The following is a 24,577-nucleotide window of genomic DNA, read 5'->3' on the forward strand; positions in this document are numbered from 1 at the left end:
ACTGCACCATAGACATTGCTAGTACCTAAGAGACCCTTGTACGGGGAAGCCAGCAAGTGTCTCGTTTCCCAGCCAAGAGCCTTGACCACTGGGCAGAGTGTAAAGCTCTCAGGCAACAATAGCTCATAGGAATAGCAGCAGAGCTCTTAGGGAAATGTCCTGCCATTGGTCAAGGCTCAGAGGCTTCCTGGAGTAAGGGCTCTGTCTAGAGAGCCTTCCCACGGCCACTGTGTAAGCCGGTGTTTGGCCTTGTAGGCATGCCATCGAGGGCAGGAGGACCTGCTTCGCTGCACACATCTGAGGCCCGCTATTACTAGTGGAAGCCTTGGGTGGCAGGGCAGGTTCCTAGTCTGAGGTAGGCTGGACAGTCATGTGAGGGACAGAGAATGGGAGAGGTGTTAAGGTCAGTACCTCTGGGGTCTTCAGAGCCTTCTGGAAGCTGGAACTCACAGTCCAGCTGTTCTAGGCCAGAGACACCAATATTCTCTTGGATCTCCTGCCTGGGGCCCCTTGCACCTGCATCTTCAGGAGATGCAAGCAGTGACAAGGCCTGGGCCTCTGTCTGCTCTTCTGCCCCAGGCCTAGGGCTAGCTGCCACTCGGACATCCTGGAGTGTGGGCTTCTTGGCAGGGGGCCTTGTGGCCTCCTCAGCATCACTCTCAGGGCTCTGCATAGAGCAGTGTGCACGCTTTGTGGTGCTATGGGAGCTGACTTGAAGCACTGCCATGCCCTCAGTGTTGTGTTCTTCACTGGCAGACCCCTCAGGGCGCCTGGATTGGGAGTCATCCCCCGAGGCCTTGGTGTCTACTTCTGTGTCTCTCAGACGCATTGAATGTAGAAGCCAGGGCTGAGCAGAGGCCATGGCCACCAGGCGCACAGTGTTGCCTCCAACTTCCATCACTTGTTGCTGCTCCAAAAGGTCCTAGGAAAAAGGGACATGGTCTGTGTGGGAAGAAGGCACGGGCTTTACCCAGTAGGTGATGGGTGGACAGCGCGGCCAACTAGGGTCAAGTGTTCTGAGCAGGCAGCAGGGTCAGGTCCCAAAGAGATGAGCCTGGCACCCTGCCTGGAGCTGTAAGGGCATGGGCCTCTGTGGGCTCTTTCTGCACCCGATGTGTTACTCATGACAGCCTGACTTCTGAAGTCAGACAATAGCTAACTGATGGAACTCTGACTCTCCTGCCTTCAGTCCTCCTGTGCATCCTGGCAGTCCAGTTCTACAAAGGCAGTCACTATTTCAATACAATGACAAGCCACCTGCCTTGTGCTTAGGTCACAACTGACCCCGTGTCCACTTGTGTGTGTTCCAGAAGTCACCACCACTCCTTTTTGCCTATAAACCCCTCAATTTCATTGACAGCCAGTGCCCAGGTAGCTGGCCCTGCCGAGGTCAGTGCTTTCTCCTCAGCCTCTCAGAGACTATCTGAGGGCTCTCAGTTAAGAGCTACAAGAAGAGTAAGAATATCTAAGCCATGCAAATGGTATCCCCTGTGCTAAGAGCTTCTCAGAGCCACATGCTAGCCTTCACTCTGACTGGGTTTCCTGCAGTGGCCCTTGGAGGCTACATGGGCCCCAGTCAGAGCCTCCACACCTGCCCACTGGTCCGCATCCTATTTCCCAGAAGCTGCTCACAGCAAGCAGAATGATATTCTTTGGGTCCAAGGGACAAGGCAGGCGACAGGATAAGTCCAGAGAGTATGGGAAGCCCGTTGAGTTGGTGGGGGTGAGGGGGTGGGGATGGACAGGATGGAAGATGTGGCCTATCCCAAGGAGGAACAGCCACTGCAGGACTCAGCCAGGTCTAATATCTGGGAGCTGATTGAGTTAGGGAACATGTCCTGACTTAAATACTAGCAACTAATTTAACGAAAGGGAAGCCACAGGCAGGCACTATGTCTGCAGTGTGGGGTGGAGTGGTCACTAGCTCACCTGGACATAGTCTGGAAATGTCCTGGTACGCTTGCCCACTGTCTTCTCCAAAGCAGAGAACTGTCTGCTCAGCTTCTCCCTGTCAATCCCGAAGCAGTCTGCAGCTGCCACAACATGCAGGATCTCCAGAGAGGCAGCCACATCTTCAGGGCTGTACCCAGACTGTGTCATCTGGTGGGCAAACGATTCTGGGCAGCGGGTGTGCAGCTGTGGATCCACCAGGCTAGTGAAGGAGTCAGGGAGGCAGGAAGGCCCTGCCTGGAGCTCTTCCAGCGGTGTGCCTGTGAACCCTGAGACCAGGAGGGAAGAGTGACATCAAAAACAGAAGCCTTTCTTGGGACCAAACACATATGGGACACTGAGGCAAGATCTGTTCCAGCACTAGTTCACTGCTCCCCAAGAAGCGATGGGGTCACCTTGTGGGGACATACTGCGCCTTAGCTGTGTGACTCTTGGTATATGAGCATAGGCTAGACTGCAGGCCCACTGCAGCGCTAATGAACCACTCCTTCCTCAGGTTAATGATTCCCCTACTCCTTAGCACCGAGCGATGCCCAGGCCCCTTCCATTCAGGCAGGCCTTCGCTCACTAGCTAGGAGACCTTCTTTAGCTCAGACAACAACCGATAGGCTGGCACTGCATTTTTGTTTGCTTCAAACTTCAGACAAAACAGAATTCTGACTATGGATAAAAAGTGACAGTGACAGCAAACACTATCCACCTTGACCATACAAAGGTCAGTAGGCTGCAGGGGGGAGAAGGGCAGAGCCTTTCCACTCCCATCCTCTGCCGGCGTGGAGAAAAGGTTTATGCTATCTAGAGCTTCCTAGGTGATCAGCATCCACAAAGGAGGTGGGTGGTGGCAATGGAGCTGAAGTCTCATCTTTGACAGCAAGGACAGATAGGACAACATTGTGATACAGTGTGATAAACTATGGGACTCCAGATTCTGAAGGCATCATAAAGATCAGAGGCAGCCCATTGAGGTGACTGCTATGGACAGCAATGCCACTCTTCATTAATTGCCAGTGTGCCTAGCCACAGTCCCAGGAACCTCAGGGCTGCCCCCATATCTGAACTGTGGCAGGACACTCACCAGTGGGCCCAAGCCAGGTGGGTGCAGGGGTGTTGCGAAGCTGGAACTTCACCTGGCAGGAATTGACCACAATGCTGTCGTTGGGGTTCAGGTTGCGCGCGCTGACCACCCCAGGCATTGTGTAGTAACCTCTCATCAGCAGGTACTTGGTGTGTGAGGCCTGATGGGCCTTTACTTCCACACCCTGGCGCTTGGCCCCTGAGCCTTCATCCAGGTCTTCCTCTTCCTCGTCATCATCCAAGCCCCCATCTTTCCCCAAGCTGCAGAAGAGAAGACAACTAGGTGGCTAGACTTGGACCCAACCCACCCGCCACACAGCCATCACTGATAGGCAACTGCTGCCACAGACACCGCTCATTCCAGGTGCCGCCCCCAACTCCCACCATGTCTCTACTTGAGATATATTTTTCTATGCTACCACCCAATGCTTCTACCTCCCCATGAAGTCCCCGCTCAGCTCTGCCACAGTAAGGACCCTGGGCTCACATTTCCTTCCCTGTGACCTCTTGGAAAGTACTAATAGGAAACTCTTTGGACACTGCCCTGCTATCCTAGCCCACCACACCCTCTGCAGAGGTCCTACATGCCCACTAGATGCAAAGCAGCAAAAGTCAGCATGTTTATTAAATGAGAACACTCTGAAGAGGCTGAGGAGACGGCTCAGTCAGTCAAGTGTCTGCCACGCAAGCATGGGGCCCTGAGCTCGGACCCCTAGCATCCACATAAAAAGCCAGGGTGGTAGCATGTCTGTTATCTGAGTAGTGGATCCCTCGAGCTCACTGGTCAGCCAGTCTAGTTGAATCAATGAGAATTTCAAGACAGTCTCAAAAAATGAGCAGAGTGGGAAAGGCCCCCGATCAGCCCTCTGGCTCCTGCACCTGTACTCATACGTGCACACTCCCACAAGCACATGTACACACACCACACACTCAGGTAACCCTGTTGGTACCACAACAGTGAGGAAACAAGCATTCCTATTGCCTCAAGAATCTCAAGATCCCCAAGCTATGACCAGAGCTGCATGCACGGTGCCACTCTGGGCTCTGACCTCTTCATGACCTCACTCTCCACCATGGAGCTGTCCACCACCACAATTTGCTCTGGGATTCGGACATCCACAGAGAGGAGGCCCAGGGAGAAGAGGGCTAGGACTGTCACACAGTATCCTCCAGGGCTGTCCAAAGAAAATGCCACCCGGTCACTTGGAGGGTCATTGTTATCCGGGTCCTTGAAGGAGAAATGATCAGGCTGGTCGAGCATGCCGGCGGCCCGGAGTCTGTCGTAGAACTGGAAGGATTCGGTGCAGATGGTGGTGGGAAATCGCCAGGTGAAGAGCCTGCAAGCCAGCCAGAAAGGAGACACCACTGAGCTGCTGTTGGAGCCTATGCTGGGCCACTCTGTGGACGTCACTGTACTCACAACAGCCTGCACCCCTGGGCCTGAAGCACTCTTACCCACTGGGATGGGAGACAGTGTTGCAGCGCAGTGCTGTCTAGGCATTTCTTCCCCGTTCACCTTGCACATTCAAGGTGGGGCCAGTCTTATCATCTAAGCTAAAGGCCTTGCAGTGCCACGTGCCAACAGCTGCTGACCCAGGGAGAAGAAACCTATTGTGACAGATGATAGTGACATAGGACATACATGTCCAATCTCACTGTCTGAAGATGTAAGCAGAGGCCAGTTCCCCAATGAGAGCCCAGAGAGTAAGGACCCCAGAAGCAAAGGAGCCCAAGGTTATCAGGTGAGGACCAAGGAAGGAGGGAGTGCTGGAATAGAAGAAGCAAAAAGGACTAGTGACAGAGTTGTCCCATATCCAAATGTGGTCCCCACTGACTTGAGGCTTCCCCCAATTGCAATCAGAGCTGGTGATGGCCCAGCCCTGCGGGGTGCAGGTAGTGTAGAAGGGGGGTGTGGGGGGGGGGCGACAAGCACTGCTACCTGGACTGCTTATAAAACCTGAAACTAACTTTGCTCCACTTGCTTCGCACGGGCAAGGCAGGCAGAAAGAGAATCTTTGCTGGGCCGAGCTCTGCTCCTGAGGACAACTCACTTGTAGTATGACTGGGAGAGCTGGTAAGACATGGGCACAAAGGGCACAGCACGGTTCTTCTTGGGACCCTGGGAGTGGCTGACACGGCGCCGGTTGACCAGACTCCTCTTTTGGCACTCCATGAAAGCCCGCACCAGAACAGGCTCCCGGAACTCCCGGTAGAGGCGGAAGATCTGTAGTAGCACATGGAAGGGTGAGGTACCTGGTCAGAAAAGGAGCCAGTCATGGCAGCACAGAAACTGCAAGGTGCCACTCACAGGAAAACTGGCTCAGCTAACCGGCCTGAATGTCTCCAAGGGGCTGTAAGGCTCCAGGATTTCCTAGTGATGGAGCACACTCTAAAGCCTGCTGTGAGGCAGGAGTGAAACCAAGAGAGCAAAGTGGCCTCACTGCTGGGTTGGAGGGATCTCCTAGAAGGGGCTGAGTCCACACAATCCTGATTCTTTTAGGCAGTCTGGGTGCCAGGCCTGGGCATGTATGTTAGACACCAGGGGGAAAACACACGGAGCAGAGAGAATACGGTTGCAATTTCCCCTCAACCTTCCCTTCCTACAGAAGTGGAGTAGGAGCCGTGGCCAGCACTGGGGCTCAGCCTTCTCTGACTTCTGCTCTTGACCATTCGCTGTGCACATCCTTCAGACACCTGCTGTTGTATGCTGGACCACACCGACAAGACTGTGGGGTTTGCCCACTTGGATCCCAAGAGCCTAGGCTGCCACAGAAAAGTATTCTTGCAGCTGTTGGCATGCTTGCACTGTCTACCCATTCCTCCCGTCTTCTAACAGCCTGAGCTGCCGAGGAGCCTAAGAGGCATTGCATGAGCCTCTAGCATCACTGACGGCCTTTAAGTCCTCGGTGCTAGCTCCTGAGAGCCAAAGAAGCATCGTGCCTGCTCTGGGGAATGGTCTTTCTCATGTGACTTCCTAAGCATTTGGGGAACAAAGCTCATCTTAGATAACTTCCATATGAGCCTGGAAGTCCTTGGAGATAGAAGCGGAGTGCAGGAGCAGCTGGTGCTGTTCACTTTCTTCTCTGGGGCCACGGAGGATGCGGGGCTCACTGGCCTGGACTGCCACTGAGCATGAGGGAATGTTTGACTTTCTTTTGGGATGTCTGCCTCACTGTGCACTCTCTGTGGTTGGGGCTTATACAGGGCTTCATTTTATCCTGCTGCAGAATGCCCTAAAGTCACGGGACAGGCTACACCACTAACCAGGCTCTCACTTGGAAATGTGAACATTTTCTGTGTATCAAAAGGCACAAGAATGTAAGTGCTACCTGGAAACGAGTGAGTGAGTGGAGGTACTTTCAGATATGGGGGTCCTAAGTGTCCTTACGGGAGGCAATGGACCAGTTGACTTAAAGCTAGAGATATCAAATGGCACGTAGGGCTCTGCAGAGGCATGTCCACTGTTGCTCAGTGGGTAGTGCTCTCAGGCAAGGTATCGAAAAAGCCCCTTCCTGCCAAGCATGGTGGTGCACACCTTTAATCCCAGCACTTACGGGCCAGATTTTTGTGAATTCAAGGCTAGTCTGATTTACATAGGAAGTTCTAGGCTAGTCAAGGCTACATGGCGAGAAGCTCTCAAAAAGAGCACTGGCCGCTCTTCTAGAGGAACTGGGTTCAATTTCTAACACTCCACATGCAGCTAACAACTGTCTGCAAATCCAATTCCAGGGGACCAGACTCCCTCTTTTGGCCTCTGTGCTCAGTGCACTCCATATGGTTCACAGACAGACACACTGGCAAAACATGGATACACAAAAACAAACATAAATAAATCTTAAAAATAATAAATCCCCAAACCAACCACCTTCCTCCAGCAGTTGCACCTTCTCTGGCGCTATAGCTCAGGCCCTAGGAGGAGTCGTCTGCAGCCCAGCAGGACACGCAGCAGCACAAAGGGAGGCTGCGATGTCAGTGTTAAATGTCAGCTCTACAGAATCTCCAATCACCGAATTCTGAGCGTGCCTATGAGGGATTATCGTGATTACATCAACTGAGGTGAGAGCTGCCCACTATGGGCAGGTGGCTGCATTCCTTGCTGAGATCCACGAAGAAGGGACCTGAGCAGCAGACTCAGCCAGCGTTCACTGCTCTTTTAACTACGATGCAATGCACCGCAAATCATAACAACAGGATCAGACACTAAGAAAATGGCCCAGGGCCTCTGGATCAGAACCAGGGACAGGGAGGCACAGGCTTGCTGGGGCCCCAGACCTTAGTAGCTTGCAGTGGGCATGCTGAAGAGAGTGCTCGCATAGCATGTAGGAAGCCTTAGGTTTGACCATAACACCAGCAATACACAAGTCAAAACTCTGACAAATAAAGGCACTCAGCACCCCAGATCCCACATCTGAGAAGAGCAAAGTACCCACATAGCTCTGGGTCCCTAACACCCCAAAGGACCTGCTGTGCGGAGCCAGCACCCACCTGGAAGGACTGGCAAGAGTTAGACTGGCTGTTAGAGAGGGACAGCGTGCTCTGCATCAGGTTCTGTAGCACCAGGTAGTGGATGTCCTCCACACTGAAACACAAAAGGACGAGGCTGTGGGAGGCTGCTGGCCCAGTGAGTGCACACATGAGAATCCTCAGTTAAGACAGTTCAACCCCACAAAGTGCTATGAATGCAGGAGCAGTCAGAAAACCAAAGTAAATGGCAGTTCCTGTAATCTCGTGCGCGCGCACACACACACACACACACACACACAGGATTGTTCCCAGCTAGCTGTCTGGCTGTAATCCCAGGACTGGGAGGCTGAGAGGGGAGAGATGGCCTACAGAACAAGTTCCCGGCAGTGGGAGAAACAGGTAAGACACTATCTCCACAAAACAAAAGCGCCTTCCCTTAATGGCTAAAGGGCAATCTGATGGGAACCGGCTTCTAAACCAGCTAGTCAAGGGAGGCTTTTTCTCTCCCTGACTCTGAATGAGAAAAAGGATCATTCTGTACTGCATCATAGAGCTGAAATCCAGCGGAATAGTGCTTATATGAGATGGGAAAAGCTGTAACATTTTCTGTTGGGTTGAGCTCACACAAGACCAGGTGGATGACATCTGAGGTTAGGCCTTGGCCAACTTCCTCTGTGAAAGGCCAGACTCCACGGCTCTACTAAAACCTCTCAGTACAGAAAGGAAACAGCACAGACAGCACATCAAGTGAACATGGCTTGTGTTCTAATAAATATGTATTCACAAAGTCAGGCGGTAGGTAGCATTTGGGCCTAGATTCTTCCCCTGGGCAGTGCTGAGAATTGGCACTTACCTATTAAGTTCATCCTCCTTCCTGACACGGTCTTTTTCATCCCCAATTGCCAATACTCGGTATCTGCAGAGGTGGCAGAAAAGCATGCTGTTGGGGCAGGGTGGCCCTCCACTGAGCTGGCACTTGCTCATGGTGGCTACTCGTCTGAAGGGCTGACCACGCTCAACTCAGCACATACAGAAAGGACACCAGTTTCACCCATCAAACAAGACCATTCTTATGACTTGAGGATCAGGAAAGTCAGTGTCCTCTTTCACAGCACAGAGTTTATACATGGATGGGCAGGGACAGCAGGATGTCAAACTGTGGGCTCACTGTGAGAAGACAAGTAAAGAGGGGAGCTTGGAAAAGTACCCAAAGAATGGTGTGTGCGTGCGCGTGTGTATGGAGGTCAGAGTACACCTCAGTCACTCTCTGCAGTATTCATTGAGGGAAGGTCCCTCACAGGAGCACACAGCTTGCTGATCAGCTAGTCTAGCTAGCCAGCTTGCTCAGGGATCCTGCCTCTGCCTCTAGTACTGTGATTACAGAAAGGCTGCCATGATCACCTGGCACTCATGCCGGTGCTGGAGGTCTGTCTGATCTCAGGAAGCCAAATTGAAAGGTACAATGAGGCTGAAGGTAGGAAGGAAGAAGGGTAAAACTGATGCAAGGTTACAGTGAGGGTGAGGAATGAGTTTCAGTGATGCACTGTGCTTACAGATCATAATAACATACCACATATAACAAAATATTATGTCCCTTATAAATATATACCGTTATCATTTGTCAATAAAAATAAATAAATAAACTGCCCATGATGATGCACGCCTGTAATACAGCATCTGGGAGGATGTGGACAGAGGATATAAGCTCAAGGCCAGCCTGGGCTACATGTAAGACCCTGCTTCAAGAAAACAAACACAAACAAACCACCACCAAAACTGAAGGGCTGGAAGTTTGCTATAAATACCACATTCGCCTGGCATGTACAACGCCCCAGGTTTAATCTCCAGTACCATGGACATAAAAACACCAATCCTGACGGTAGAAGAACCGAACGTTTCCTGCCTTTTCTATGAGCTTTATGCAATATCACTTCACATGAAAGTTAATATAAATTCACGGAACTAACTGCTAAAACCACAGGTTTCACCAAGTCATTCCTTTGGTTTTCAGAAAACTAAAGCAAGACCTCAACTATGCAATGGTAAAAATTGTATCTTAAATGTACTGACAGAAAGTTCTACTTTCGTTGTATGGGAAGGCTCTTCTGTTCTACCTGGCCCACAGGGCACGTAGGGCCCAAGCCAGTGTTACCAGCCACACTGCAGCTCGCTCTTCCTCTACTGTTCACAGCGCTTCACTTGCCTTCTCTTAGGATTACTAGCAGCCTCTTGTTTGAATGCACATGTGTGGGAACATGACTCACAAGCATGGCACAGACAGCGAGACACCCTCAAGACTGAGCACAAACCACACACCCACGCATGGGGTTTTAGGGAGTGCTTTACTGCCAGCTAAGAACAAACCCCAGGAAACAACTGGAGCTGGGCATGGCGACACATGCCCACAATCCTAAGGATCAAGAGGCTAAAGCAGGAGGAATGCCAGAGTTAGACACTAGCCTGGCCTAGATGGTGAGTTCAAGGCTAGCCTAGGCTACAAAGATCTGAAGGAGTGGACACTGTATTCATCACCAAATGAACCTTATTAGAGTGTGATTCCCCACTTGAAACACTGAGAGCAAAGGGCGTCTCCATGAGGATGGAGGAAGAAGCTGCTGTGGGAACAGGCCTGGTTTACCTACCTTGGATTTTCATCTTCCTCAACTGTTCTCACTCTAGTGTGTTCTTCCACACAAGTTGCTGAGCCAGAAAGCATAGGTTCTGTTTTGAGAGCCACTCGGTATGAGCCCTGGCCCTGCTTAGAGTTCAAGTTCTGTGACCCTGGCCTGGGAACACAGGCCTGTGCCTCCCCAGGACTGAAGCTGTGCAGGATGCAGCTGTTCTGACATCTGGCTGTGGCCCTAAGGCTGAGTGCTGGGACCTAGAGCCACACCCTTCCCTCTTCCTTTCCATCTTATAGCCTCCTAATTCAGTGAAAAGCACACAACCCGGAGCCTGAAGTAGTTAGGTTGGCATCAGGAACTCAGTGGGAGAATACAGGTGCCAGGATGTGCAGGACTTCAGGTCACTTGACAGTGGCCCTTGGGAGGTCAACTGCAAGGCCAAGTACAACTTAGGCAAGCACTGTCCAGCTGGCTAATCTCTGTTACCCATCTGACAGCGAAAGGCTCTGCCCACTCACAGAAAGGTACCTACTTGGCAAAGAGCTCCTGTAGTGTGTTGGGGATCTCAAGATTGGGGTTCCTCAGGCCAGAGCTGAACTTCTCTTTCAGCTTCTCCACAAATTCTTTAAACTCCTTGGCACAAACCTGCAACACAAGAGCTTGATACACATCTCCTCATGGGAGGGAGGCTGTGTGTATGTCAAGAGCACTGTGGGCAAACTCCTCTGGAAGCCACACCCAGAAATAGCAAGCTTACTGTCTTTCCTACCCACTATCCTGAGCCTACCTGTCACCTGAGTGTTGAACACTCACTGCTATGCCAGGAATTGAGTCCACGGGGTCAAGTGACATGAGAGCCTTGTACCTGTAGCCCACCTTCCCCAGCCTAAGGGGAGATGCAAACACAACTTACACTGCCCCCACCATGCACATGGACACATTAACTGCCAGACACAGTTGCGCTATTAGCTCCCTTCTCTTAGCTTGGTTTTCTCTGGCTGAGCCATGTAAGCTCCAGCTCCTCCTGTCCTGCATACTGTAGCCAGCAGCCTCATACAGACTACTGTGACACTTCAGTCTCCTTTCCTGCAGGTCAGGCCTGGAGAAGCAGTGCTAAGAGCTTAGGATGCAAATGTTACAGAAGATGAGCATCTTCTCTGGATCTGGGCAGCCCACATGTGGCTGCAAACCTGGGGTGTCTGTGTTCCAAGGGGTGCACCACCTCCTTTACTGCATCTGCTCAGTTTTCTCCAGCCTCAAGCCAGAGTGGATACCTCTATAAAGTCCCCAGGGGCAGACATGCCTACTGAGTGATGTGTACCCAGTCTTGCTTATTAGGAGAGGTGTTGTGAGTTGGTGTTGGGACATAAGATGACTGGTCTCTCAGGATGAGCCAGTGTGTCAAACCAACCGTGCTACCTCAGCCTCTGTCCTAGGGTCTACTGTGGGCTTCTGGAAACCTGCCGAAAGGTTCCATGTGCAGGATGGACACTCAGTGACTTCTCTGTTCTTCCACATCAGTATGAACACGGTCCACTACACTAGGACTCAATGGCTTATAGGACAAGTGAGGTATTCGGCTTCACAAGGCTGGGTTTGCCTGGTGCGTGTACTTCAGTATTCCCAACAGTCTTGGACCCCTGTATGCCTGTGCCTTCCACATCTGGGAGAAGGCTTGCCCCACGTAGTGAAGGCCAGTGCGTTTTTTATCTGTTCCAAGAGCAGCCATGCTCCCTTCCCAGGGCTTCCCTGGCAACAGGTCCAACACAAGCTTAGCAGGCCTAAAGTGGCTGACAGCAGGCCAACATGCTCTGAGCCATGCACAAGTGCCTGGGCCTGCATAACTACCTCCTTCCTGCCAGCCACCATCTGGCCGACCTGACCAGCTTCAAAGCCTCTGCCAGCAATGTCTAAAGAGTTGCTTTGCTAAACAAAACAGACCCCCAAGCTCAATACCATTTGAAAGTATCAAGTTATTCATGGTCATCTTTAAAATAGATGCCCAGAGTCAGGGACAATGGTCCTAAGGTCTGACAAACTGACTCCATGTTTGTAGGGTCCTGAGGGCCAGCCAGTCCCTCAACGCTTGCCGTTGGAATGCACTGCGGGGAACCTACCTTTGGGTCTTCGTAGTTACCCTTTCGACTCATAAAATCCCCAACGAGTGCCTTGTCCTGGTACACCTCTGCCAGGCAGACCCTGTGGGAAGAAAAGTCAGTGCTGCTGCAAGTTGCACCCTTCTTCCGTTCTGAACACTGGAAGCTGCTGGCTTCAGCTCGCTGGGAGCTATGATCTACAACTAGCTCTGGGGATGAGCACCCTGTAGGGAGCCGCACTCAATCTAAGTCAGGCTGGTCTAGGCTCACATTTTCCATCTTGGCTTCTACCTTCCATGGGGAGACTGAGGACAATGACATTCTCCCTCAGCACTACCCATCATAGGGACTTAGACAGGAACAGTGTGTGTGTGTGTGTGTGTGTGTGTGTGTGTGTGTGTGTGTGTGTGTAGTTTAAACTACTGTATACCACCGTTTACCATCACAGCTCCTAGTCACAGCACTGTTGTCTCCCTGCCAGCCTGTCCATGCCTGTGAGGTAAGTGGAACCTGGCTTGCCTAAAGAGAAACAAAGAAGAAACAAGCCCTACCATCTCTGCTGTCAAGGAAAGGAAAGAGATGGGCAGAGATAGCTGACCTGACCTTATTTTTTATCAACCTAGTTCCAGGTGAGCACATGACCCTCCCTAGTACACAGGCCAGTAGATCTAGCTTACAGGACAGAACCCCAGGCCTGCTGACTCTGGAACTCCCCCTCCCCTTCTTTCCCGTTGTTCCAGGCTATGCTGGAGGAAGGGAGCCCAAGCCTCAAACTTTACTGCCTGCCAACTCTCTACCACCTTGACACATCTCTCTGGGTGTTTCCTCTTATGAAGAATCGGGACTAGGTGGGCATTTTTCCTTCAGAGAGGATTCTTTCAGGTAGGAAACGAGAACTTTCTACAGATAAGGAAAAGTGGCTTCAAACAAAAAAGGCCCTAGGCATGTAGCACGTGAGCCCACAGGGCCGGTCTTTCCACGGCCTGGCTGACTCCAAGTAACCTGCAGTCCAGGTTCCAGGTCTGACTGGAACTAGAACAACAACAGAGGGCATTCTTTCATCCCTGCCTCCTACCCTGCCCAACTCTTGCACTGGCGGCATGTTGTAGGTACTCCCAGCTTCACAGAGCTCTCTGGCCTTCCCTCCTGGATGGGCCTGAAGACCCATAAGAAGATGGTGGATTGGCCCTGCAGCCAAGAAGATGCTCTGTGACTCCTAGGCCCTGCTGTCCCCACCTGGAAGTACTGCCATGGGGATACAGTGTTCTATGTTCAGTGCTCCTGGGCTTGTCCCACTTTTCCCAAGAGTGAGCTCTGTGAAGAGTTCCTAGGACTACCCATCTCACAGCTCTCCACACATGGGGTAACCAGGACAGAGGCAGTGAGCCAGCAGCCCTGAGAGCCTTGCTCTGCACCTGCTCAAGGGTGAGCTATAAGATCAGGCAGATGGAAGTGCCCCGAACCACACCTGGCCCTGGACAGCCATGTCTGTCCCACCTGCAGGTTCCAATACCTGGACAGCACTGTTTTATCACACTCCATCTGCATCCCACACCTGAGTCTGAACAACCGGGGGGAAGTGGAGAAAGGGAGCTGAATCGCTGGACTCAGGGCTTGGCACACCCAGTCGTGAGTATGGCTTACTTGTAGTTCATAAAGGCCTGGGGATTTTTGACTATGTAGCGAGCTCTTCGGCCAACTGAATAAGATGTCTTATCCAAAGACTCTTCAAAGGTAGCATGTAAAATGTCCCGTACGACCTGCCAGGTGACAAACGGTCCTTTCACCTAGTCCAAACAGAGTGCGTCAGTTAGTATCTGCAGAGCTAACAGAGAAGAGTGGGAACAGATGTGTCTTGGGAGCCTGTTTCCCCAGGGAGGCTCAAAGCACTCACCTCATGTTCGCCTGCCTACACTGTATCAAGTGAGGCCTGGACACAGAAAAACAGGACAAGCCCTCAATATCCTATGAAACTGTGCGTTCTGACAAGCACTGAGAGGGAGGCCCCAGGATCAGGCAATGTTAAGAGAACAGTAAACGTGCTTTGGTAAGTTTTCTTTCTTTCTGTTTCAAAATAAGATAGGGTCCTCTCTGTATGGTCAGGGCTGGCCTGGAACTCCTGACTCCTGGGATCAAAGGTGTGTGTGCATCACTTTGCTGGGTAGGTAGAATGTTTTAAAGACTGACATTCTGTGTTCTCAGAGCTATTCTGTATTGTTTGCCTTGCACCACATTGGTAGAAATATACTAAGATACAGACTCAGAATATGTCAGAAAATACCGCACAGGAAGGGGCTTAGGGTCAGGTGGCTTTTGTAACAACTCTAACGAGATGCCATCAAGTTCTAGTGAGGAGAACAGGGCGATGTGATGGGGGAGGGGAGGCATTCCTGGCCAATAAAGAGCCATGTGAGAGGCAGTGGACAGAGTTCAGGATGATAATGGGTCCCTCTCCATCTTCCTTAGTAAAAATCAGAGATGGAATTTAGGAGACGGTAGGGCACAAGGATTAGAGATGAATACATCAGAACAAGGCTGGAAAAACAACTGGCTTCTCCTGGCTGGCATACTGGTGACGAGGACACAGATCGGCCCTTAGGAACTCTCTACTTGTTGGCACCACTGCCTGCAGGGGCCCTGACCCAGCTGACATGGAGCTCATGTCCTGCGGCCTCTGTAAAGGAGCAGGAGTTTGCCCAGGTTGTTGCACACCATGCCGGCAGAAGCACAGAGCCTGGGGTCACGAGGTGCTGGGATGGACAGAGTGGAACCTGTCACCACTAGAAGCAAGGAAGAGTTTGGTGGCTGAAAACAAGGCAGGGAAGTTACAGCAAGTGTGGAAGATAAATGCATAGGGATATGTCCAGGAAAACAAATATGAAGTGTGCTTGCCTTACTTAGGATACAGTTACTCCAGGGCCCAGAGGTTCCAAAACTACAGAGCCAAGGTGGAAATCAAGGGTTCATGATGTATAAAACAGCAAGCCACTACAGGCAGACAACATAGAAGGAACGGCAGACAAGAGTGAAATGGCTTGACCGGCTCCACTGCAGCCAGGCAGGAGTGCACACATGTCTAACTAAAGGCTGGGACAAAGTGCAGGCTGGTAGTGTAAGTGCATTGGATTCTGGAAAATGTGTTCCTGAGCAGCTTCTGGGAGTGAGGAAAAAGTCCAGAGCCACAGTTCTCAAAGAACAGTAAAGGGCTGCTCCCAGGGAACAAGAGTGATGGTAGGTACCTTGGTGTTGAGGACGTTGCTAGCAATTCGGCAAAGCATTAGCAACCCATCCTCCTGCATGGACCAGGAGACACGCAGCCGGGTCATCATCCTGAGGGCATTCTGGTCAGCCTCATCTTGGTAGCGTAGCTTTTTGCTTTTGGCTTCTGGGTGCTCTCCTAGAAACACAACAGGGGAGGAGAGGGACCTTCAGCAACTGGCTTGAGCCAGCTCCTCTTCCAGAGGGGAACAGCCCAACCACACTGCTAAGAAGTGACCAAGCCTACCAGCGACTAGAAAATGCCCAGTTTTAAACAAGCAAACCGTGAAGGGCTCAACAGCTTCTGACAGTTCTCTTATCTATTTCCCTTTGGCATTGTGAATGCAGCCGTCACTTCACAGCCAGGGAAATGCCCGACAGTGGGTCCAGTATCATGGAATCCACTGGTCTGACCATGTTCCCCACCATTTTGAAGCAACTAGCCTAACAGAAAGATGGAATGGCCTTTTAAAGACTGTTAGAGCACCAGTTCGGTGGCAGCAGCCTAGAGGGCTGGGACAGGGTTTCCCAGAAGCTTTCGGTGTCTAGTATACATTTCTCCCATAGCCAGAATCAAGGGGTGGAAAGTGATGGTTCCACTAACTATCACTCCTAGTGACCCACTAGGAACACTTTTGGTTCCTGTTCCTGAGACCTAAAGTTCTACGGGCCTAGAAGTTTTGGTTCCAGAGCGGGGAGCACTCGTGCCAGGAGACATAGCAAACACTCCATCGTCCTGGAAGCTCAGACATCCCCTGGCCACTGTGGGCTTCTGATGCCCTCAGGCCAGCAGGCTAGGGAGTAAGTGTTGGGAGGGTTGGCTGAATCAGATTACCAATGGGCAATTGAACTGCTTCTCCACAATGGAGGTAATAAAGACTATGTCTGGAGTGCAGGTCCTTTAGGGCAGCAGTTCTCAACCAGTGGTCATGACCCCTTTGACAAACTTCTGTTTCCAAATCTATTTACAATTCATAACAGCAGCAAAGTTAGTTATATAGTAGCAATGAAAACAAATTTATGGTTAGGGGTCACCACACCATGAGGGGCTGATGTAAAGGGCTGCAGCACTAGGAAGGGTGAGATCCAAGGGAACAGAGCCTTTGGGAATGAAGGTATGGATCCAGAAAAAGAATGAAGACCTGTGAGGGTGGAGGAAAAACAGCATGGGTAACAGAAGGAAGCGTGCCCCCTCTCTGCCGACTTGCTTTTGCTGACAACTCCGCCCTTCTCTAGCACTAGAGCCCTTTTCAGGGTGCCAGGCTAATACTGGAGAGCAGCTGAGACACCCAGCCTCACGGCCTCAACAACTGCTGGACTCACTGTAGGCAGCCATTGTTGGACTGGAGCCTGTAAGTCATTCTAATAAATCCCCTTTAATTTCATTCTGTAAATCTTTGTTCCTCTTGTCATCTCTGATTGCTTCCACTGAGTTGCCAAGTCCTCCGAAAGTGACATACACAGACGCTTCCAGAACATGTTCAGAGACTAAGTGCGGTAACCAATAGCAGCCCCTGAACCACCAAATATCGGTGTGCCTGTGACCTCACAGGGCACATGCAGATTCTTACACACTCTAGGGACAGCAAAGCCTATGCTCTAGGGATGTCCCCAAGACTAAAAACAAGGGTATAAAAACATGTCCATCTGTCAACAGAAGGCTCAGCAGGTAAAGTGTTTGCCATCTGGTCTAACAACCGGAATTCTAGAACCCTAGAGCCCACATAGTAGGAGGGAACTCTCGCAAGTCACCTTCTGACCTCCCCACATTCACTGTGGTTTGTGTGTGTGCATACATGCGCGCGCGCGCGCGCGCGCGCGCGCGCGCGCGCACACACACACACAGATAAGTGCAAAAAGGCTGAAGAACAAAAAACACCTTCGGCAGAGCCCGCCTTAAGGTTGACCTTGACTGTTGCCTGGGGGACAGCCTCTGAGACTGACAGCAGATCGTGCCTCTGGGGGTGTCCCACGGGCTAAGGCCCTGACGGAATACCAGAAAGGAGGGAGCTACTAGCACAGGCGGCACCTCGGCCTCCCGTCTGCCTGAGCTGAGCCATTCTGCTCTACCACACTGTCCCTGCCACGAAGCTCTGCTTCACCAGCTCAGAAACAGACCATGGACCAAAGCTCTGAAACTGTGAGTCAGATCCTCCTTTCCTTCCTGAAGGGGCTAGAACAGGTATTGTCACAGTGACAACAGTGACACCACAACAGCACAAAGTGCCTGCTACAACTAAGAGCAGCTGACAGCACCATCACATATTCACACTGTGGTGAGCTCTGGGCCAGGAGCTGTGTGTACACACCAAGCCACCACATTTTCTCTTTTTGGAATTCTGGTCTATATACTGGTTTTTCATGTATCTGTAACAGGGTAAGTTGAGAGCTATATCAAATGATGGACTATTGTTTATTATGGATGCCAGCAACACAAACCAATAAAGCAGGCTCCTGATTAAGCATTTTTTCCTGACAACCTGCACCCACAGCTGATGCTACAATATATGGCGTACTTAGGGATCAGTCTCCTCAGTACTCACTTCCATTAGAAATGCAACTCAGATGAAGAACCACAGACTAGAAAGTGCTAAGGAGGGCTGTGCTAATTCTGAAGGGACAGTGCAGATTTAATAATGGCCAGCTTCCTCCTGTCACACATCAACAGGACCGAGCCTGGAGCAGATGCAGACACTGAAGGCAAACCAAGAGAACTTCATTTAGACAACAAGGATCTTGCTAGGAAGGCTGTTGCAGTTGAGATGAAGTATGAAATTTGCTAAATCAGAAAGGTGCTAAAGAGAAAGGCTGGCAAAACACGAAGCCAGAGCAAACAGGAAAAATGGATGGACTAGGGACACAGCAAGTCAGGGCTGCAGACTTTGCAGGATGACCACTGCAGTGAGCCACAGGCATTCAAAGGCCCAGCCATGACCACGCATCCGTGACCTCTTCTTCTTCGTTTGATCTTTCTCACAGGCTCCTTCTTCAGCCGCTTCCTCTTCTGGCCCTTCCCACCACGCACTTTGCGGTTCCGGCCAGGCGTAGGTTCTCGGTCCACTTCAAACTGCTCCTCCTTGTCAGCACAGAGCTCGGCGTCAGCTTTCCCCTCTGACCACAGAGGTAAATGGCCACTGCCTAAAAATAACCAGAGGACACAACTGCTTAGGACAGTCTCTGTAGAGGCCACACAGGCCAGCAGAATCATGGTAGTGTTGGTCTGAACTGGCCTGAGTTGGCTCTCTCTAGTGTGGAGGCCAGCACACATACCTCCGGACCCAAGTGGCATTGGGCGCTTAGACAGAAACGTCTGGAGTCTTCCTGTGAGCCCGTTCTCAGGGGTGTTGTTCTGCAAGGTAAGCACAACACTGAGGTAAGCAGAGACTTTCCATGGGCCCACACAGCCACTCAATTCCTGAAAGTGCCTTCCCTCCTGTGTCTCCAAAAAGGAGTGACCATGCACATGACAGTGTAAGTCAGAAATGAAACTCTAGGCCAGGCACATACTGAAGTGTCCCCTCTTAACCCTGGCGTTACGAGTTCAGAAGCACAAAGGGCCAGGAGGCAGGAGCCTAGCGCTGGCTCCAGGTGCTGGGGTGCTCTGTCCGCAGGAGCCTACCTTTCTAGCTTTGTTGATGATATAGCTGGTCCAGACCCAGTTGCGTTTCAGGTGTGCATAGAAGCTCGAGTCCAGCCCAGCAGCTCCCAGCCCATCCCCAGGGACTAAGCCTTCATCCACAACTTCTCGGCTACCCCTGAAACAAGGCAAATTGAAAAAGAACCTTTCCTGGTAAATGAAGAGCCTGGGCATGGAGTGGGAAAGACTGTGTGACAGTGCTCACTCTCCTAGGACAGTGCTTGGAGACCTAGGTTGGCAAGTTGTTAATTTTTCAGAAGTCAAATATCAGATTTTTATGTAAAATTGCCAACTTCTAAATTCTGACAATGAAAGGGATTTCAGAAAACAGTAATGTTGAGAAACATGTCTAGGGCCAGATACTGTCCATGACAACCAAACTGCTGTCTCCGGCTTCCAGCCTGAGTTGTTAGCCAAGTCTAGGGCCACAAAGATGAGTGCCATGGCAGGGTCAGCCTTCAGGGTGGGTGGTACGCACGTAGTATACTCCAGCATGGCACACTTGCGCTCCAGGTTGTGCTTGTCCATGGCGCTCTCCTGCTCCTTCCGCAAGCTGCCTTCTGGGTCACTGCCCTGATCGGCGCAGATCTTCTGTGCACACGGGCAGCGCACTACACCTGGAGAACCAAAGCAGGGCTCAAGGACATGTTTCCTTCCAGGTGCTGACAGCCAGAGGAAGAGTGAAGAGTGGACATCTGGTGTGTGAGGTGTAAGGGAGCCACAGCGCTGTGAAAGCCCTTCTCACATTGTCAGAGAGCAGAGAGAGAAGGTGAGCCACTGGGAGGAGCCTGGGGGGTCTCTATTGGTGCAGTCTGTTGAGGATGGAGAGGCGAGTGGCAACCAGGGGAGCCACTGCCTGGTTATGGCAGTGGGGGGTTGCAATACAGGCACTAGCCTGGCAGCACAGCCAGCGAGGGCAGCTCTTCTTGCCTAGAACGGGATCTGAGATCTGTTGCTCAGGGTCACTCCACCCCACACAGCTGTGCTGACAGTTGTAGTTTAGAAGGCAAGGAACTGAGGCTGGGGATTACAAGAACTCTGTACAGGACCATTGTCCATTTGAGTAGACATGTGACATTTGAGTCTCCTTAGGCCACTCTTTTTATGTACATATTAAAGGTGTCCACCAAAATCAACCAACCAACCAAACAAACAAAAACACCGCCCCCACCTCAAACTCTTGAAAGCAGAAAAGCTACCAAGGTGGAGGTAGGCAATAGAAAGAGCAAGCAGAATACAAGTGGGGAAATGGCAAAACAAAACAAAAACAAGGCTTTAAATAGGGCAGGGAAGGGGATACATACAGAAGGAGGGGGAAATAAAAGTTGCCTGAAAAGTTGTAAGGAATTATTTAAGAACACCTACAATACATGTAAGTCTGTATAAATGTAAATATACAGTTTAAGTAAAACGCTCCCTTCAAGAGCCATAGACTATCTAACAGAAATCCCAACCCCAGGTATGGGAAGCCCTCTTTTGAGTTCTTGGTCAGTATTGTCCAAGGAACTTCCAAAACATTATAGGCTATTGATCTGCCCTTGGTTGCCTCCTAGAGTGGAAGGTAAGCTCTTAACCGCTGAGGATACCATGCACTTTGGACACAGGAGCCGAGGAGCTGAGTGGGATCTGTCCCGAGGACTAGCTGTCATGGCATCAAGCAGCAGCACACAAGCTTTTGGCTACGATGCCTATGAAGCACAGCAGTGAGCAGTGCGGCAGGGTAACTCTAAGGTGTAGTAGTGGCACACATGCCTTGGCAATAGCAAACAGTTCTCTAACTGGACTTAAGGCCTGCTCAACAGAGGGAAATCATTCCTTGTACTGAAAACCTAGCCAACTTCCCAGGGTCAGTGCAGTCATGGATCCTGGAGGAGATTCTACAACCCTGCCTTACTAGAGTGGCATAATCCCTAACTACATTCTAAATACTTTTCCATATATATATATATATATATATACCCAAACCTAAGTGTACTTCTCTTTCACCTCTCATCAAGGAAACTTATCTTTGCAACAAACAGAAACCATTATAGCAAACTACAACCAATCGCAACTGATATATCTACACACAACCAGGCCCAGGGATCACTGTGGATGCGGGAAAGGGAACACTGTAAGAGCCATAGGAACAACAAGTTTTTTTTGGAGATGAGGCCTCACCAGCATGCTGCCTACAAAAGGCCTGAACAAGGATGGCACCAATACCCACACTAGTGTGGAAGGGAAGGCACACTCAGGAGCGTCAGCCCTCGACAAAGAACAACGGCAACTAAGGAGTGCTGAGAGCAGGAGAGAGCGTCTCCCCAGGGAAGAGCACACAAGTTGGCTATCTAATACGAAACGATCAGCCCTGAAAACAGACACACCAGCAATATCCTATAACTGGGCAGGCTGTATTTATATACTTAGGAATGAATATGCTCACGCACACACACTATGTATGCATGTACGCATGTATATATATAACAATTAAAGAAAAAGTAACAATGAATTTGAGAGAGAGCAAAAAGTGGGGTATGTGAGAGAGGCTAGAGGACGGAAAGGGGAGAAATCATGTAATTATACTCTCAAAAAAAAAAAAGTATACTAAAAAACCACAATTTTAAAGCAAAACAAACATGCTGTCCAAGTGACCTGTGTGCATGTGGCATTTCAGACACCCCTACTTCACAGTACAACTGTACCCTATGATGCAATGCTTTTCCACATTATTCGGGTCAGAACCCTCTCAAATGTTTGTTGAAGAAGAGACAGTGGAAGTCTGATTAATGATCGCAATAAGCCTGTGTCATCTCTGCTAAAGTAAGACGGGCAAAATGCAACTGTCAGGCCTGAGGAACTAATGCAAATTACATGCTGGTTCATAACATTTTATATGGGTGTAAACCTTGCTCTTCAGCTAACTCTGCACTTCCTACAAGGCCCCCAAATCTGCTCCCAACCCTTCTTCCACTCTGAGCTGCCGTTCTTCCTCCAGCGCCCCCCTAACACACTCTTCAAGGCCTTGCAAAAAGCCACTTTCACAGTGGTCTCAGACACAGCCCTCAGCTCAACAGTGGCCTCCGCTGTCTCCTCAGGCAATTCTGAGCTCTGTCATAAAGTGCATCCTGATAGCTCTTCCCACACTTAGGGCCTCTCTCTAGAGCTGTGCTTCCTCCTCCCTAGAACACAATTGCCATGAATCAGGGAAGTGATGACCTGAAGATGCAGAGTAAATACCAACTTGTGCATGTGAGTGAAGATGAAATGCTTGGGTTGGTGTGGGGTGGGGCAGGAGCTTCCTATTTCAAGAACACCTGGGCCTAAGAGAGGGGTCTGAGTGGCAGTGGGTTCTGTGACCACGCCCCCCACCCCCAGACACTCTTCTGGCTCTGCATCCTTGGCACACCAAAGGGAAAGGCAGCTGGTGGCATAGCAAGCCAGAATACCTAGTGGGGTGTTTAGGCAGATACACTGCAGGTCAAACCAGTAGCTTTCCACATCCTGCATGGAATCCAAGACATAGAGACGTCTCTCAAAAGGCCGGCTGCTGTGGGCCAGGTTGTAATGTGGGTCGCAGATGGTGGTGTCCACAATGACTGCATTCTTCTTCAGGAAAATGAAGACCTGCAGGAGACACCCATCAGGACAGGAGGCACACAGGCATCGACACCACGGTGGGATGCTTGGGGCTGGGTTGACAGTCAGGCCTGCCTCACTGGGTTGGAAGGCAATACCTGGTCTTTATCCTGGAACTTCTCTGTAGGTCCAAACTGTAGCAGCCCCATGTAGCACAGCCGCTGCAGGTTCTCCACCACCGAGAAAATGTACCGCCTACAAAAAACAGCAGCTAGTCCCCACCACACACTGCGCAGGGCTCAGGGTAAGTGCAGAGCTGTTTTCTTGCCCAGCTACTGCCTAGACCCAGGGCATCAGTTACCGTGGGGTTTGATTTGGAAAGTAAATACAAGAGAACAAACCAAAACACTCCAGTAGCTCCAATTCTTAGCAGCAAATTTTACTTATTAAAGTCAAGTATTAAATGTACTAGCTGACGTCTCTGGTGACCAAACTTCTGAGAACCTTGAGGCTGTGCAGCCTGGCAGGCAACGCCTTCGACTTTTCCTGAGACTGAGTGAGCATTTGGGAGCCTACCTTGTGGGACTTGATTCTTACCTCTTATACAGGAGCTGCTGCCGGATGTGCCTGGGGAGGAAGCGGATCAGTGTGTGCTTCTTCAGAGGGTCGTTCAGAAACTCCTCCAGGTTTTCCACCTACGGAGGGCATCTGCAGGTTGAGCTCAGCCACAGGCTCATGAAAAACCACTTAACGCTATGACCTCCTTGTCTCTGCCTTGGGTCTCTTTATCTACCCTCCCAGCTCACCCAGCACATGGCGGAGGGCAATAATACATTCTGGTTCTGCAGGGAGGCACACAGATGCTACAACCCTTCCAGGAGGCAGAAGGGGCACACTCTCAGCAGGGAAGAGTGACTGCTGATTCCCTGAGGTCAGTGATTTTTTTTTTTTTTTTTTTTTTTGGCCTCAGGGGAAGTTTCTGTCTACTGTATGTCCACCAAAAACTGTGTCTCAACATGTCATCTTCCAGAGCAAGAAGTGGCACTTCAAAGAGAAAACACTGCTAAGTTATAAGTGGAGAGGACATAGGAGTATCAGTTTTAAGAACAGGGACACGGACACACACACTCATGAAGAAAATGTACCAAAAATATGACCAGTGATTAACTCTGAGTGGTTAAGGTTTTGGGGTAGTTTCTACCTGTTCCTTTTTTAACATTTACCAAGCTTCTAGAAAGTGTTGCTGTTGCATCCTATTTACTATCCTCTTACCTTCCTGAAGTACACATTACTATCCCTCCGCCCAGCCAGCTCTCTTACCAATTCTAGTCTAAGCTCCACAGAGTAACAAATACTTGCAATGCATTCCCTTGACTGACCATCTAGCTGCCCACTCAACAGTCACTCATCTTTCTACTCCAGGTACCTTCCCCCACTGATCAGGTTGAGAATCGACTTCCAGCCCTGCTACCCCTAGATATGAGATGACCCAGAGTCACAGGTACCTTGTAGCTGACTTGAACAACTTGGACAAAGATGGAGAGGGGCAGGCAGAGAAGAATGTCACTGACAAGAGCCCAGCCAAAGCCAAAGTCCCTGTGGATCGGGATGGGAGGGACGTAGCGCATCCACGAGATCTCATCCACATAAACTAGGAAAACATCAAGGGTCATTCAAAGCATAGTATGGCCATAAGAAAACTGTCTCTCTTGCCTTCTCCTAATATAGGTCTATGGCTCTGAGCTCTCTGTGTCCCCCTACCCCACCCCCACGTACAGGCCAGTGGCTCTGACCTCTGTGTCCCCCTATACCCTCCACCTCCATGTGCAGGCCAGTGGCTCTGACCTGTCCCCCTACCCCACCCCCACGTGCAGGCCAGTGGCTCTGACCTCTCTATGTTCCCCTATACCCCGCAC

At 50.7% G+C, this 24,577-nt stretch overlaps 1 protein-coding gene across 1 annotated transcript in view; it reads right to left on the bottom strand.

Annotated features, from left to right (window-relative positions):
* Window positions 1–24,577, bottom strand: part of Gtf3c1 (general transcription factor IIIC subunit 1) — a 66,537-nt gene that overhangs the window by 2,609 nt on the left and 39,351 nt on the right. The window contains 19 exon segments of the mRNA XM_051145200.1: window positions 412–922; window positions 1,930–2,219; window positions 3,026–3,285; window positions 4,074–4,361; window positions 5,076–5,248; window positions 7,510–7,603; window positions 8,342–8,404; window positions 10,645–10,757; window positions 12,230–12,311; window positions 13,853–13,995; window positions 15,448–15,605; window positions 18,416–18,604; window positions 18,737–18,815; window positions 19,086–19,221; window positions 19,582–19,720; window positions 22,532–22,709; window positions 22,820–22,916; window positions 23,259–23,356; window positions 24,167–24,312. Coding sequence (XP_051001157.1) covers window positions 412–922; window positions 1,930–2,219; window positions 3,026–3,285; window positions 4,074–4,361; window positions 5,076–5,248; window positions 7,510–7,603; window positions 8,342–8,404; window positions 10,645–10,757; window positions 12,230–12,311; window positions 13,853–13,995; window positions 15,448–15,605; window positions 18,416–18,604; window positions 18,737–18,815; window positions 19,086–19,221; window positions 19,582–19,720; window positions 22,532–22,709; window positions 22,820–22,916; window positions 23,259–23,356; window positions 24,167–24,312 — 3,237 coding nt within the window.

The sequence above is a fragment of the Acomys russatus genome, chromosome 5 (genome assembly GCF_903995435.1).
Source record: "Acomys russatus chromosome 5, mAcoRus1.1, whole genome shotgun sequence".
NCBI lineage: Eukaryota > Metazoa > Chordata > Mammalia > Rodentia > Muridae > Acomys > Acomys russatus.